At 37.2% G+C, this 17,622-nt stretch overlaps 1 protein-coding gene across 2 annotated transcripts in view; it reads left to right on the top strand.

Moving 5' to 3' along the window:
• Positions 1–912: 912 nt before the first annotated feature.
• The window catches only part of LOC150091238 (uncharacterized), a 382,744-nt gene continuing 366,034 nt past the window's right edge, over positions 913–17,622 (top strand). For both annotated transcript variants that reach the window (XM_090374852.1, XM_090374846.1), the window contains exon 1: positions 913–1,462. In XM_090374852.1, coding sequence (XP_090230978.1) covers positions 1,010–1,462 — 453 coding nt within the window. In that variant the 5' untranslated portion in view covers positions 913–1,009. The remainder of the gene's footprint in view (positions 1,463–17,622) is intronic.

Here is a 17,622-nt window from a genome sequence, read left to right on the forward strand (position 1 = left end):
GTGAAAAAAAAGCCAATTAAAGTTCCTCGCGTCATGGACGGGATTCGAACCCGGGCCTTTTCCACCCGGTGTGCGGATGACGGTGACGATACCACTGTGCTACCGCGCAGACGGTTTAATAGGATACGGACCACTAGCTTCCTTGCTTAGAAATCATTTGAATTGAGCGTTCTTAACATAGTCCGGTTGGAAATGTTTTCATCTGTGACCGCAGCAACCTCAATGACACTTGATGACAGGACATCGTAGGATTCATTCTTGCTGTTAGAACCAGATTCGGTTCTGGTTGACATAGGGTTCCTGTCTTCTGAAGCTTCTTTCATTCTGCCGAGACGGCACTTAAGCTAATGTGGCGCCTCCGCCTGCCCGGCTTGAAGTCGTCCAACGGCTCGCAACCTCAAAGGATTATTAAAACGACGATGACGCCGTCCAGAGTACTGGAGATGTGGCTGTTCTACTGACCAAATCATAACACGGGAATGAAGTGATATGGTCGCAACCCTTGTTTTTATGGGCATGAATAATTTGCATAATGTGCGCCTTTGTAAGGATACTTGGAATTTGAATGTCAGGATGCCTATTATATCAAATATGCCCCTTCCGCGATACTTTTCGCGGTAAAATTTTAAGAAAAACATTTTATATTTATAACTTAATAACTTAATTTTGTCAAGCAGCGTAGTTCATATGGTCTTTCCAATGACTGTGTTAATTTTGTAAAGTCCTTTTGCCAAAGCTGGTTATTATGGTTTTTGACGTTGTTGTTTGTCGAAATGTTTGCTGTACGTGATATTGCCAAATAAAGGAATATCTGTTTTGTTTAATTTCTAATTATTTAATGGAAAAGGGTTATACATTTACAGTTGTAGGTATAATCGGAAATAACGCATTATGACGTCACTTCCACACATATGGTGGGCCATGACTGTTATGGACGTTAGTAAAAACAACAACAATGAGATTAAAGTGTTGTTCCCTCAACCGTAAGAAACTAAGCTAATATTTATGGATGCGAACTGTTTATATACAATGTTTTCTAACTATATATAATATGAAACCAAGACATCTGGAAAACGAAGCAACTGAAGAAGCTCATCTTTTGGCCTCATTCATGAAAATGGCAAAAAATCTTGCTGTCAATGGAATTGACCGGAAAGATACCAGTGATGAAGATACAGTTCGGGAGGCAAGCTTAGTAGCAGCAATTCACGACCATATTTCATGTACAAAAGTAAATGAATTATGTAAGGTTTCTGTTCATAAAGAAGCAGTGGTATTACCCTGCATCTCTGATCATATGTATGCAAATTACACCGAAGTGAAAAGTAACGTGTCTAGTGCTGAGCAAATCCAACACTTAAAAGATATGTTGTTATTACAGTTAGACTTAATTCAGCACCAGCGAGAGCAACTTAGAAAAAAGGATAAACAGTTACAGTCCTTAAAACAGGAAAGAGACTCAGTAAGTAAGGCTATATCTTTTTTATAGGTCATTTTAACATGTTTTTTCATTCGTTTAAAAACAGTATGGCAATCTATGAGTGCCCACAAGAATTCTGTTAAAGATGTACTTGACATAAATTAACTGTTAAATATTGAGTAGGAAGAGACGCTGAGGATCCATGTGAATGCGACCAAAATTGCGAATTAGTATTAGTAGTGAAAGATGCAAAACAGCAAGCTTATAAAGTATCAGCCAAAAAATAAATAAATAAAATAAAATAAATAAAAAATGAAATTAAAACCTGTTCATCCCCCTCCAGTAATCTGTCTAGTTCTTCCCCGAATTTATTCAAATGGCCCACTTCCACAAAAACAGATGAAAGTTTGTGCCATCAGTCGAACACCCACTGGTCGAATTCAAACTTCTGTACATTTGTCCTGCAACCATTCTCCCTCAATTTGAATTTAAGCTCTCCATGTGTGTAGTCTGAGCATAAGCAGGGATGCCATGAGCAGCGAGCTGGCTCAATCCATTTAGAGACTTTTAAACTTCTCGATCAGAAAACCTCACAGGTGTCCAAGTTTATCAAGGTTTAACCATCAATTTGATACGTGATCTGAACATCACTTATGGTTTGGAATTTAGATAAAGGAAGTGTGCCAAATTAAGTGTGGGATATTTTTTGTAGAAGTGGGAAGCTATGCTGGAACAGAAATCCTATCCGCATGCAGGTGCTTGTGCTGACACACTGAAAGGTATAAATAATTACCTGAATCGGATGTGCATGGATTTCATGACTACTGTCAGTTTCTGGTAATTATTTATATCTTTCAGTTTATTTGTCTCTGCAGGCATCTACATGTGTTGATTCACTTTACCAACATGCCTCCAAAATGCAGTTGAGATTGCCTCCTTTATTCACTAAATAGATGAGGAATTACATAAAATAGATGAGAAATAATATAATTAATGTAAGTTATTATAAGAGACAACTTTCTGCTCTATTATGGCAACATTTCACCTCTCCTTTTTTGGAATATTTTCAAGTTTAAAAAAAAAATTAGAAAAATTGAAATAGGAGTAACGAAACAATTTGTTATTGAATTGTAACTTTGTTTAGGTAAATTGCATATTAACTAGTGCACAGATCACTATTGTTGAAGCCAAAATTGCAAAATTAGGATAAGCTGAAAGAAAAGCAAAATTGGAGGAGGAGGAAGTATAAAGTTTCTTATATTTGCTGTGAGATATCTTTAAAACTTTCTGTAATTAATTAATTTAACTACATGAAGATGAAATTAGTAGCAGTAGCAAGATAAATGATGCATGCTTTGCAGTACATCATGAGCATGTTTTCAAATAACATTTATGTTATAGGAGTTTTCTATATGATTTACATGGCTGACTGTAGGGGATTGTTGTAGCAGTACTTATGATGCAAGTGACAATAAGCTCTAGTTTCATATGATTTACTGACTTCTTTGTTTTTAATCAACATATCAGAAAAGCTGCTTTACCCTGTTCTAAGTTCTTTTTGCTAACAGTTCCTCATACTCAGTTTCCAATTAATTTGAGAACAGATCAATAAGTAGAAAAAGTTGAATATTGTATTATATGGGTCTAGAGACTTAATTTCAGGAAAGATGTCACCTTGTTTAAAAATATACAAAGAATGTTAATAAAACTGGTTGGTAATGCAGAAATAATCGTACAAAAAGAGACTCCAATACTATAAGCTGAAAAGGATGGGAAGTAGGCAAGGTGTTTAGAACTGAGTTTGAGCAGCCATAATCATGAAGACATATGTTCTCTTCCTTTGACAGGGAAATCTTTTTGTGCCAGAGCTAATTCATTAAAAAAAAATGAACAAAAAAAATGAAAAAAATTTTTGGGAGCCACAACATTATTATAATGTTGTGGCTCACAATTATATCAGTGACTCAAAGAATATATTTCATAATATTTTTTTATTTTACTCACTGTACAGCTATGTTTCCTGAAAATTGTTCTAGGATGACAAAAATAAAGGGGACAGATTCAATTAACCTATCAGTGAAACACCGGTGTTGACATGGGGTAGATGTTCTGCCCTATCTTAAACTGATTATCACATGGGCATGTGATAATCTCATTGAAAAATTAATTTTTTTTAGTCCTTAATGTTATGGTTACCTTATGCACGATTTGTATATTCATTATTTTATTTTTTATAAATATATTTTCTCACTCTTTTAATCACTTTCCTAGAACAGTAACATTCAAATTAAACCTGTAGTACACAAACAACCTTCTTTAACAAAATGGAAAATTATACTTCGTTGATAACAAAGTTAAGTATTTCACTACCTCAAAAAGTACAAAACCACCATGATTTTATGTCTTGCCTTACAAAAGATCACTGGCACCTACAGTAGATCACTAGCATCTGCTCACCTTCCCCAGTGATCTGCTGCATAGTGGAAAGCACATATAAGCCTCCACTCCAGCATTCATGTGAGAGAGAGGATATATCAAAGAGTAACAAGTTGTTGAGAGAAGTTAGCACCCATCATGTAGAGGCAGAAAGCTTATCCACATTTATTGAGGGATTAGATAAATAGTATTAGTAGTGCCAAATGATGTAAGAAAGCAAGCTTATACAATATAAGCCAAAAAAAAAAAAAAAAAAAAAAACACCCTTCCCATTTCACCTATCCATTCCCTCCAACAGTTTGTCTAGTTCTTCCTTGAATTTATTCAAGCTATCCATTTCCACAACATCAGACAGAAGTTTGCTAATAATCAACCCTTGTTGGCTAAAGGCAACTTCTACACATCTATTCTGCAACCATCCTTTCTTAATTTTAATTTGTGCTCCTGTCACGTGCATAGTCTGAGCAAGAGGAAGAATCTCATCAGTATTGAGCTTTCTCAATACTGATGAGATTCTTCCTCTTCCATTCCAAGTCTCAGACACTTCAGTAGATTGCCTCGCAGGTGCCCAGTTTCGAGATGCTGCAATTTACAGAACTAAAGCCTTTTTTGGTAAGAGCACCCATTTATTCCTCTCACAAGTCTCATTGCCCTTCTCTGTACCTGCCCCAGTAGCTCTACATCCTTCCTAAGATGAGGCCTCCAGACCTGTATGAAGTACTCCAGATGTGGCCTGACCATTGCATTATACAATGGAATGATCACCTCCTTATCATTGCTAGCAAAATTCTTATACAGGCAACCCCTGTATAACACGGTACTTCTACAACACAGTTTCACTCTAACATGATTGATAAATTGCAGCAATCCTCGCACAAGTACTTATATAACACGTTTTCGCTCTAACATGGTTAGAGAATTTTGGTAAACCTCGCATAACAGTGTATTTTTGAGCCTTTGTGCAGGGAAAACCCTGCTATTATGTTGGATGTAATTTTTCAACATTTCCACTCTTTTTGAATCCCTGCTGTTGACCCACTAGTCAAAAAAAAAAAAAAAAAAAATTATGAGAAATCTCTGTATTTTATTTTGTTGCGTTCTGTGCTATTGAACTTGTGCTTGTTGAACTCGTGGAAAAATCTAGATTTCAAAGTTTTATTACTATTGGATAGCCCACCAGGCCATCCAAAAGATTTAAGTCATCCAAACGTTGAAGTTATGTTCCTACGCCACAGCTGTACTGGGTTAATACAACTTCTTTCATTCAGCTGTTAGATAAAGGCTATTATTAACTGCTATTAACCTACCACAAACTTACCTTTGAATTTTCAGATGGCATAAAGTCTTTTCTTGGTATAGCTTTCAACCATTTCTTAGTTAAAACAGTATGCTCCAATGGAAATCCTAAGACGTATACTTTCGGACCACCTTTATAATTTCCATGGCATCCAGGAACACAACATTTTCCAGGCATTATTAAACACTTCAAAGCACTTTTATGAGATGAAATACACCAGACACGAACAAATAAAAATACTTTTATGAAATGAAATAACACAAGACACAGCCCTGCTGTGTCTTGTGTTATTTCATTTGCAGATGACACGAAGATGGGCACCCTGCCAATCTTCGTGTCATCTGCAAACTTAGACATTAAGCCTAATATACCTTCATCAGTATCATTTATAAATATGGAAAACAGCATTGGGCCCAGCACTGAACCTGAGGGCCTCCACCAATAACATTAACCCACAAGTGTCCATTAATAACAACTCTCTGTTTTCTTCCACTCAACCATCCTTCTATCCATAGCAATGACTTGTCCTTAATGCCATGCTGCTCCTTCTACAGCAATCTTATGTGTAACCGTGTTAGAAACTTTCCTGAAATCCAAGTATATGATATCAAAATTACTTTTTTGCATCCACTTCCTTTGTTACTACATCATAGGATCCAATCAAATTGGTCAGTCAAGATTGCCCCCTGATAAACCTATGCTGTGACTAAAGTATAACTTTATCTTGTGTCTGTATGGTTCTGCATTACTTCTTTAACCAGTGACTTCATTATTTTCCCGGGAACTGAAGTTAAGCTAACAGATCTGAAATTATTCATGTTACCTTTGATCTGCCTTTGTGATTTGGGGATACATTTGGATATCTCCAGTCCATAGGGACTTTCTCAGTATCCAAGAATGCTCTCATAGTTATGGCTAGAGGTTTGTTTACTTCTTTTGCTGCCTCCCTTAATATAATTGGATAGATTCCATCCATCCCAGCTGCCTTTTTTACATTCAACAGTTGAGGTGGCTAACAAACTAAACGAGTATTTTGCATCTACATTCACACATGAGGAGTTATTCAGCGAGGGGAATGCCAGAGGTGAAGTAAACTCTGGCTGAGCTAGATGATTTTGTAATAACTGAGAGGAAAGTGGAGGAGAAAGTGTTGAGGATAATCATAAAAAAGGCACCTGGGGGTGGAAGGGATCTATCCAGTTATATTAAAGGAGGCAGCAAAGGAAATAAGCAAATCCATAGTCATAATTATGAGAGCTTCTTTGGACTCAGGGGAGGTATCCATAGACTGGAGATGTGCAAATGTGACCCCCAATTCACAAAAAAGGATCAAAGGCTGACACAAGTAATTATAGACCTGTGAGTTTAACTTCTGTTCCAGGAAAATTAATGGAGGCACTGGTTAAAGAAGCACTGCAGGATCATCTAGACAAGACTTCAGGTATAGCTCGGACACAGCATGATTTTGTTAAGGGAAAGTCTTGCCTGACCAATTTGATTGGATATTATGATGCAGTCACAAAAGAATTGGATGCAGGGAATAACTTTGATATTATATATTTGGATCTTAGAAAGGCTTTTGATACTGTTGCACATGGAAGACTGCTGCACAAATTGGAGCAGTGTGGCATTGGAGGCAAATTGCTGCTATGGATAAAGGGATGGTTGAGGGGGAGAAGACAGAGAGTGGTAATCAATGGACACTGCTCATCATGGACTAGCATTAGCATTAGTAGAGGCATTTGATGCAAGAAAGCAAGCTTATGCAGCATCAGCCAAAAAAAAAAAAAAAAAAACCCACTTCCACTTCACCCCTCTGTTCGTTCAAAATACCTGTCCAGCTGAGCCTTAAACTTATTTAGGCTATCAACCTCCACCACAAGGGATGGAAGTCTGTTCCACCAACCAACCACCCGCTGGCTAAAGGCAAATTTCCGCACGTCTATCCTACATCTGTCTTTCCTCAATTTGAATTTATGCCCTCTCAGGTGATTTTTCTGAGCTAGAGGAAGAATCCCATCAGCATTGAGCATGCTTAAACCATTCAAGGCTTTATACACCTCTATCAGATCACCTCGCTGGTGCCTAGTCTCCAGACACTGTAATTTGCAAAACTTAAGCCTTTCTTCGTAAGAGCACCCCTTTGTTCCATTCACTAATCTTGTTGCCCTTCTCTGTACTCGTTCCAGCAGCTCTACATCCTTCTCATTTCAAGAAGGATGTAGAGCTGCTGGAACGAGTGCAGAGAAGGGCAACAAGATTAGTGAATGGAACAAAGGCTTTTGATACTGTTGCACATGGAAGACTGCTGCACAAATTGGAGCAGTGTGGCATTGGAGGCAAATTGCTGCTATGGATAAAGGGATGGTTGAGGGGGAGAAGACAGAGAGTGGTAATCAATGGACACTGCTCATCGTGGACTAATGTTATTAGTGGAGTCCCTCAGGGTTCAGTGTTGGGTCCATTGTTGTTTTCTGAATTTATAAATGATATTGATGATGGTATATCAAGCTTAATGTTCAAATTTGCAGACGATGCAAAGGTTGCCAGGTTGTTAAGGACACTACTGACACTATGCTGCTGCTGCAACAATATCTGGAAAGGTTGAGCAGATGGGCTGAGAGGTAGCAAATGAAGTTTAACATTGACAAATGTAAAGTACTACATATGGGAAACAGTAACCCCAGAGCAACATATCAACTCTGTGGTACTAAACTGACAGTGGTAGAGAATGAAAAGGACCTGGGGGTAATTGTGCAGGCAGATATAAAGTTCTCTGAACAGTGCAGACGGGCTGCAAGAGTAGCCCATGGTGTCTTGGCAATGATATACAGGAATTTTTCTAGCAGGGATAAGGAGGTGATTATTCTCTCGTATAAGGCAATGGTCAGGCCACACCTTGAGTACTGTATACAGGTCTGGAGGCCTCATTTCAAGAAGGATGTAGAGCTGCTGGAATGAGTATAGAGAAGGACAACAAGATTAGTGAATGGAACAAAGGGTTGCTGTTACGAAGAAAGGCTTAAGTTTTGCAAATTACAGTGTTTGGAGACTAGGCACCGGTGAGGTGATCTGATAGAGGTGTATAAAGCCTTGAATGGTTTGAGTATGCTCAATGCCGATGGGATTCTTCCTCTTGCTCAGATAATCACCTGAGAGGGCATAAATTCAAATTGAGGAAAGACAGATGTAAGATAGATGTGCGGAAATTTGCCTTTAGCCAGCGGGTAGTTGATTGGTGGAACAGACTTACATCCCTTGTTGTGGAAGTTGATAGCCTAAATAAATTTAAGGCTCAGCTGGACAGGTATTTCGAACAAATGGAGGGATGAAATGGGAGTTTTTTTTTTTTTTTTTGGCTGATGCTGCATAAGCTTGCTTTCTTGCATCATCTGCCTCTACTAATGCTAACTTCAGCAATTTCTCTTCTACTTTTCTCTCAGTTATTAAAAAATCATTTAGCTTCCTGGTAGAGTTTGATAATCTTCTGGCAACCAATCCCCTAAAGAATTCTCCATGTGTGAAAATAGATGGAAAATACTTATTCAGCTTATCAGCTTCCTGAACAGGATCATTAACAGTTGAACCATCGATGTCAGCAGACCTATGTGATTCATTTCCTTCCTTCTAGTGTTTACATAAGTGAAGTATAAAACTTGGAGATGTTTTAAATCAATTTTAATTTTATTATTGCTGTTTGATTTATTTATTTTTGTTTTATGATGGTAGATGCTGTTCAAGCTTTGCGTCCTTGCATTTTTCTGCCATTTCATTGTCATAATTGGCCATCCACTGTTGCAACATCATAGCATGTGTGTTGATTTTTTTCATTTCGAGTATATTCTGGGTTGTTTGGTCTTAATAGTTGACCAGTTCACACTCCCTCTTTCCACATATTTCTTCGCCTGCTCTCTCCATCTTTTATAGCAGATTTTTAAATTGCTGGCTTGGTAGTTTTTCTTTTTTCTGCTACTTTTATGGGTTTCCAAACCAGGGCTGTAGTGGATGGTATGCCCTTTTGATTTTTTTAGGTGAATAACATATATGTTCTGGTTTTTGAAAGACTTAAAAAAACAAAGATTATTGAAATATTTACTGAAAATTAAAAAAATACATTTATTAGAATTTAATTCTTAGGCAGTATTTATGGTTTTATTATTTTTAATGTATATGCCATATATATGTAAGTAAATATGCCGTGTAATAGGTGCCGGTACTCATTCTTTGCTATCAGGAAAAATTGAAAATTAAAAGGATGAAAAGCACTCTGAAAATTTTTTTTTTCCTGATATTGTTACTTTAGTAGTAATGTTTTTAGAATAAGAACAACAAATTTAGTGCATTAACATACAGTTTATTAAGCATAAATTTATTATTCAAGTATATAAAAAAATAAGTAAAATGTGAGTAAAATAAGTAAAAAATAATACATAAGTAAAAATAATTTCATAATAAAGTTTTGTAGAATATTCCAAATTTTTATTAAGTTCTCATCCGACACCCTATGCCAGGGGTCGGCAACCTTTTTTGAGTGAAGAGCCATTTTTGATCTAATAAAAAAAAGAAAAAAAGAAAAAAAATAGAATCCGAAGAGCCGCACCTCAGCTCAAGCTGGGGCGGGGGGCGAGAGTTTTTTTAAGAAATAGAATAGTGGGAAGGTGTTTATTAAAAAATATATATTTTTTGAAATATTATTTATTAATGCTGAAGAAACATAACAAACATCCAATTAGGTACAAATTAATGTGACTTTTGCTGATGAACTTCTTGAGCAAGTGTCTCTCAATATCATGCGAGTATGTCATAATTAAACATGCTTGCATCGTTCAGACAACGATTTCTTGATTTATTTTTAATATAGTTCATGTTCAAAAATACTTGCTCGCAGAAATATGTCGAACCAAAAACTAAGAGTAGTCCAAATGCAAATATTTTCAAATTTATATATCCGGTAAGCTACTCCACGCATCGAACACAATTTGGTCCGCATTTTAAAGTCAACCATCACCGTCCATTTGTGTAGAATTGCAAGGGCAGCCTTTTGCCTCTCCAAATCCTCAATTTCAGTTTTAAGGCATTTTAGTCTTGCACTTCACATGTCCTTGATTTTTAAGTCCTCTAACTCCATTTCAAATTGTGCTTCATGTGAGCTGTAAAGTTAGAGAGCCATAGTTACATGTTAAAAGAGCTGCATGCGGCTCATGAGCTGCAGGTTGCCGACCCCTGTCCTCTGCCTACTTTTTTTTCTTCCTCTTTGTGTGTCGGTTGCTGAATGACGATTCCAAAGCAGCCACGAATTGACATATTTTTCTGGATTGAAGCGGGTCAGCGGTGGGCCTACAATTTTAAGAAACACTTGTGAAGAAACTGTTTTTGTCATCAACAAAGCACTGGTTGGGCTGGTGATCAGATTCATTTGTGAAAATTCTCGTTCACGTTCACTCGATGAAATTGGTATCGTACTCAGAGCGTTCATCAAATGCTTCAATTCTTCTGAAACCTTCTTATCAATTAGGTGTCCATGAATTGCATCTCTTTCATTTAACTGTAACCTAATTGACAATTTTCTAACTTCATTTTTACCAAATGTCAACAATTCATGTTTAGAAGGATTAATACCTTCATTGTCCTCGTTTTCCTTCTCTCATCATCGGTATTGTCAGTAGTTTTTAAATTTGAATTTTTTCTTTTCTTTATTTTTGAAACTGTCCAAAATGTCGGTGTCATTCGGATATTCAGGTATTGTGACCATGTAAACAGAGATAGGGGAAATTTACAGAAAAATGTGGATGATGCACTTCCGGGAAACAACAGATGATTATTTGTCGGGTTAAAGAAAGAAAATCACTTTTCTAATTCTCGAACCGGGCGCTTATGGTTGATTCACAAAGGTGTCTAACTTATAGGCCACAAGGAAAGTGAACTAAAACAGCATTTTAAATTTTGTTAATTATCAAAAAAATTTTCTCATTAAATGTTTTGTTCAGTAAATATAATTGTGTATTGTATTTAATAAAATTTTCGAATATTTTCAATTTTACTTTTACATGCAACAAGATATGGAAAATGTAACACACTAAAGAAATCTAACTTTGAATTTTTTTGAATATGGCCCCTATATGGGAAAAGGTTGGACACCACTGCAGTAAAAGGTGGGCCAGAGCCTATTGGAAATACCCCTTGATCTGCTCACTCTTGACTAGCGCGACACCTCCGTATGTGGGGTGGTCGGATAGGTTTTACCAGGTACCACTAAGTTGTAGAATGCTTTAGCTCTCTTAATTTGCACAGCAGCACTGAAGGCCAGTAATGTGAAAATTTTCTTCACTGAACGGAAACTATTTTAAATGTAACTTCCAAGGGGAATTCAAAATAATTCGCTATAAAAGGACTTCATTAAACAGAGGCTCGACTGAGTAATTTAGAATTATAAAATTGGTTATACAGTTTTATATAGAAAATATCTTAAAAATAGACAGTAAAAAATGTTTTTTACAAATTTAGTTAAATAATTTTAAGTTTATTTGAATAGTAGGTAAACGTGTGAAAAAAATTTATGGAATATTACAAATTTCGAAGTCACTACATCCAAATGTCACACTTCATTGTTAATAAAGGTGCCGGTACACCGTACCGTTGCATACCGTCCCAGAAAAAGCACTGTGTACATATATATATATACATTCGATTAATAAGCCTGATATGCACAGTATTCTCTGCTTTTCGTATATCTTCTGCTAATTTTACAACTACAGCACTGTTCCAAACTGTTTCACACAGAAAAAAATGGCTGTTTTTGTGTAAAGCAGTCTCCATCCCTTCGCTAATCATTATCAAATCCTGTAATTTTGATACTATCTTCTCTTGATTTTGCTAATATGTGTCTGAGGCATTTCATTTTGATCTTTTATCCTTCTTATCCATGTCCAGGAGTTTAAGTTTAAATAATGTGTCGGAGTCCAAAATATGTCTTTAGTAACTGTTTGCATTTTAAAGGGACCTTTCCATTGCAAAGTGAGTTACAAATATTCATGTTAAAACTGTGAGTAATTTGTATAGTGATTTCCTGGTTAACTCTCTATTGTATAATGTTGCCCAGTTATTTAAATTTTAATATAACTTACTTTGATTTTACTTGCAATTCTTACCTCCTTATTGAATAGTATTATGTTGGGTTCTGTTGTTGTGTTCTGGCTTTTGGCTGCAGGGCCCCTAATGGGATCCCACATTGCCTGTACACACCGTTAGGAGGTAAGCCAGATTTCCCATTATTCTCTGGCAGGTCCTGCCACCTAATTGCCTGAGCTTTCAATGGCAGGGCCTAAAAAAAAAAAAACAGAGAAAAGTATAGAAACAGTATGGGGAAACAGTAAGTGGGAGAGTAAAGTTAGAGATATTGGGGATGTAGAGTGAAGGCATCCCCAAGGATGAATGAAGAAATTCCATTAGGTTTGCTGGGGTAGGGGGATGGGAGTGAAAGTGCACTGGGTAAAGGAACCCAGTGGAGATCGCCAGTGGTCACTGGTGTGTCAGGTCCTGGAGTAGGTAATGCCTAGTCCATTGGCGATCAGTGTCAAAATCAGGTAGGTCAGCATCCATATTCAGCCATTTTTCAGGTAGAGTCGCAGTCCGATTAGAATTCTCTTGTTTTGGTTGTCAGGGTCATTTCTTGAGAAAGCATAGTAGGCTGCAGCAATGCAGCTGGAATTGAGGTTTGTGGGTGTGGTGCATCCTAGGGAGGGGTGTCCACTGTTTGGTGGGTTTTGGTCTTAAAGTTGATGATTCGGGATTCTTCTTACTGTTTTTCTTTTGTTGAAGAGTTTCTGTGCAAAATTTAAGAAAAATGTATAGTTGTCTTTGGTTCAGATCAATATATGCTCTTGGTCCTTTGGAAGATTGGTGATCTGTGTATTATTTATTATTATTATTATTAGCCATATGGTGCAAGGAAGCCCAAGGCTTATTCTGCACCAGGCAAAAAACAATTTCCTCAGTTACCGAGAGAGAGAGAGAGAGAGAGAGAGAGAGAGAGAGAGAGAGAGAGAGAGAGAGAGAGAGAGATAAAGGAATCACCAAGAAAGAGAAGTATGATGATATCCAGCTGAGGACCCTAAGTGTGCCAAACCCATACTCACCAGATGTGAGCCCCTTGGGTTGTATAATCAGGATGGACCTCAGATCTTCATACTCCGGGCAGTCGAACACGATGTGGGATTTCCTCCTGGCCACAATGGCAGTGCGGGTCATCTGCAATGCCCATAGATGTTAATTTTTCCTGTATTGATCCATGTCCCGTGAGAAAGAATGTGGTTTACAATCTGGGAGAAAACCAGGATGGGGCTTTCGGGAAGGTGAAAGTGACCGACACGAATTTCCTTGTGATCTCAACATTTCTCCATCGGTCCTGCCAGACCTGCTGCAGGTGAGTGAGGAGATGCCTTTTCTCCATCTTTGGATTATTTTCTGGGTTTGTGGTGAATCAAACTGTAGTTCTGGATAGTCCCTTTGATAGATCATAAGAAGCATTCTGAATCTTATGATCTCAAGGTCGAGTTGAAGACTATCTAGCAAGAATGTGGAGAGCGGGGGTGCTCACCACACAGCAGGCTCTGTTAAAGGTGAGTAGAATGGCCCTTTGAATGGTAGCTAGTAGCTTTCTCTGGAATTGTGAGTCTGCTGATGAGGCTAGTAGGAGCCAGACGTGTTCAAAGCCGCTAAGTGGATTTTTCTTATTTATTGATTTGAAATTATTGTTTTTCAAAAACTTTTGATTTAAATTTAGTAGTATAGCATTATTTTGGGATTTTTCTGATTAATCTGGTGTATTTATTCTTTACTCGGCCTTGTAATTGCATAAAAGTATCGATAAGGGTATCAAATCCACGTGTTACAAGTTGCAACTCCGCTGAACGAGACGTGTTTTAGTCATATTTAGCCGCTTTATTGAATATTTTTTACATCAAATTATTTTCTGTAAGTAGCTTATAGACCTAGTAAGGATCGTTATTTTATTCTGAATTGAGACAGCGAGATTTGAAAGTTAATTAATACTTAAGTGTCCGTAGATTTACCGTTCGTAACTTGTTGCCTTTGTCATAGATAGCGTTAGTATAGTATAGGTTATAATATTGTCAGTTGATCGGTAGAATCTATTAAACTTGTTGAACTTCATTGTCACTTAAATTGTACTTTTAACTAAATACATATACCGACTTAGATTACAAACGTAACATAATTAATTAATACATAACTGATACTTAAATTATATAAAGGGAACTCATAGATAATTAATACTTGACACTGAAAAATATATATACCGTTATAACTGTGTTGGGATACAAGTTTAGGGTTATAATTTTGAACTGAAATTGAAATTTTATTGAAATTAATAGAAATGATGACTCAGACCAGAGCAGCAAAGCAAAAGGCTCAAGCTAAGGGGGGGGGGGGTAGTTGCCTTCTGAATCACAGCTTTTTAAAATGCACTGCTTGCATGATGTTTGTGGAGCATTCAGGTTCGGGACATGATATTGCCATGGGGTCTTTGTGTGTACACGATGCAAGGAGTGTATCGAAATCAGGCAACAACTCAGCATTGTTATGGGCCTATGTGAGAACTTGAAGGACAGGGTGGATGCCCTCGAAGGAACTAAATTGAGAGGCCCATCAAACTCTCAGCTGCCCACATCAACGCCCGAGCTTGCACTTGGTCATCATGCAACACAGTGGCAACCCCCAAGGCAGAATGCGCTGGTCCCACAGGAACTAGTAGTTGTTGGTGACTAATGTCAGGGAAAGAGGGAACATGCTTTGTAAAAACGATAGGTGGAACAGGACCAGGGTATGTCTGCCAGGGGCAAAGGTTGATGATGTTGTAGAGCAGATATCATCTTTTAAGGCCACAAAAGGTGATATAGTTGTACACGTTGGCACTAATGATATCAAGGATAGGAGACCGGCAGAATTACTTAACAAGTAACACTGTTGAAAAAAAGCTGTGAATTAGGGTTGAATTTGAAAGTGTCTGCAATTCTGCCCAGACATAATAGGAGGGAGTATATGATGAGAGCCTTGTCGATCAATTCGGCCCTGGAAAGATTTTTCAAGGCTCAAGGGGTAGAATTTTTTTCAGCCTGGACTGTACTTGTTAACAGGAGAGACTGCTTTTACAGGGATGGGATACACTTAAATAGAAAGGGTGCAAGAATGTTTGCTGATGCTATTGAGGCAGTGTTAGGTGGTTCGGAAAACTGCTAGCTTGGGGGGAGATAAAGACTAATAGATTAACAGTAGCCACTGGCAGATGTGAAAGAGATTCTTGCACTGCTTCTCTTGGAATGAGCAGAAGCCTGAAAAACAAGATGCAGGATATTTCAGAGACTGCTGGGAGTCATTGCGGTACATGTAAACACATGGGTTGTGTTAGGGTAGCTAAGAATAGAAACAGGTGCATGTATACTTGCGTGTACACCAATGCTAGGAGTTTAGTAAATAAATTTGATGAATTTGAGGTATTGGTCAAAACATCAAAGGTAGATATTGTTGGGATTTTAGGGACGTGGTGTCACACAGATATAAGGAATGCAGAACTGGAATTTGGGGAGTACAACGTCTACAGAAAGGATAGACAGGATAGGAAGGGAGGAGGGGTTATGCTATTAGTTAAGAAACACATAAAATACAAAGAAGTGAAGCCAGTCGACATCACTGGACAGTGCAGTGTCGAGTCAGTTTGGTGTGACATAAGCATTGGGAGATCAAAATTGAGAGTAGGAGTGTACTATAGGCCTAATAACTCTGATGAGTATAATAAGAAACTGTACAGGGAAATAAAGTGGGCCAGTAAATCAGAGTCTTATAATGGGGGATTTTAATTTTCCAGATATTAATTGGAATTTGGGGGCTGGTCACTCACACACTAGCAAGGCTTTTGTGGATTTATTGGATGATTGTTTTCTGCATCAACATGTTCGGGAGGCAACTAGAGGGAGTAATACTCTTGATTTGATTATCAGTAGTGATTCTTCGTACATTAAAAATCTGCAGATAAATGAACCACTAGGTAGCAGTGATCACAGTGTGCTGAAGTGGGATTTACTGAAAGAGGTAACTACCATTAGGGGTAAAGGGAAGGGTTATTGCTTTCGTAAAGGCAACTATGATGGACTGAGACAGTATTTAAATTCTATACAGTGGGACCAACTGATGATGTTACCAACAGCAAATTCAAAATGGGAAGCATTCAAAGAACTTATCTTGGAAGCTACTAGGCTTTACATACCAACTAAGAAATATTGTTCAAGGTTTAGCCCTAAATGGATGTCAGATGAACTAATGAGACATATGGCAGAGAAGAAAAATGCATGGAATACATACAAATTAAGACGTGACACAGAAGCCTATGATAGATACAAGTTGATCTGTAACCAAGTTACAAAGGAGGTTAGGCAGGCGAAAGCAGATTACGAGAAATCTTTGGCAAGGGATGCAAAGAAAAACAGCGAAGAGTTTTTTACTTATGTAAACTCTAGAACAGGCCTGGGCAAACATTTTGGCTGAAGGGCCACATTAGGAATTCAAAAAGAAGGCGGGCCGCACGTAAAATACTATTTTTAGATATATTTTATTTGTTATCATGAAGAAGAAATATAACATTAAAATTATTCTCTAACAACTAAGAATTTAATGAGATAAATGTAACTGTTTTACATCTTTTACCATTTTTTTAATTTCGGGTGTTAATTTTGTAGTTGAGTTTCTTAAAACTGCTTGTAAATGTTCATCGGTGATGCTTGATCGTAAAGAATTTTTATTTAGATTCATGATGGAAAATGTTTGTTCACATGTATGTATTTTGATCTAAAAATAACCAACATTTTTCAGGCAAAATCTTTAAGTTCGTCGAATTTGCTCGAATTGAGAGTATTGTAAAATTTGTAGATTTCCTCACGGTGCAATTCCCTTAAATCAGTATCACACTGCAGATCTATAATCTGAAGCTGTAGTTCACTCGGTGCACTATCAATTTCTATTGAAAATTGGTCATGCACTATTGCCAAACTTGTCTCAATTTTTCGGAAGTCGCCAAATCTTCGTGAAAAGTCGTCATTCAAAGCGTTGATAATTTCACAATATTTTTCAAATTTATTTTATGGAATCTTCAGCAACTTCATGGTTGGAAAGTGGTCTACCTTGTTAATCAATAAATATCGAAGGAACAACTGGAGTTTTAATTTAAATCCATTCAAACTTTTTACCATATCATGGGCGTATAAATTTTTCCCTTGTAACATGGTGTTGAAAGTATTTAAGTGTGTCATGATGTTCAGGGTAAACGCAAAATCACAAATCCAGTTATTATCAGTTAATTTGGGAAAGTCCGTAATATTTTTCAGTTTTAAAAATAGAATGATGTCATCTTGAAGATCCCATACTCGCCGAAGAACTTTTCCTAAGCTAAGCCATCGAA

This window comes from Mastigoproctus giganteus, chromosome 1, assembly GCF_048544385.1.
Source record: "Mastigoproctus giganteus isolate SK-2022 chromosome 1, ASM4854438v1, whole genome shotgun sequence".
NCBI classification, from domain to species: domain Eukaryota; kingdom Metazoa; phylum Arthropoda; class Arachnida; order Uropygi; family Thelyphonidae; genus Mastigoproctus; species Mastigoproctus giganteus.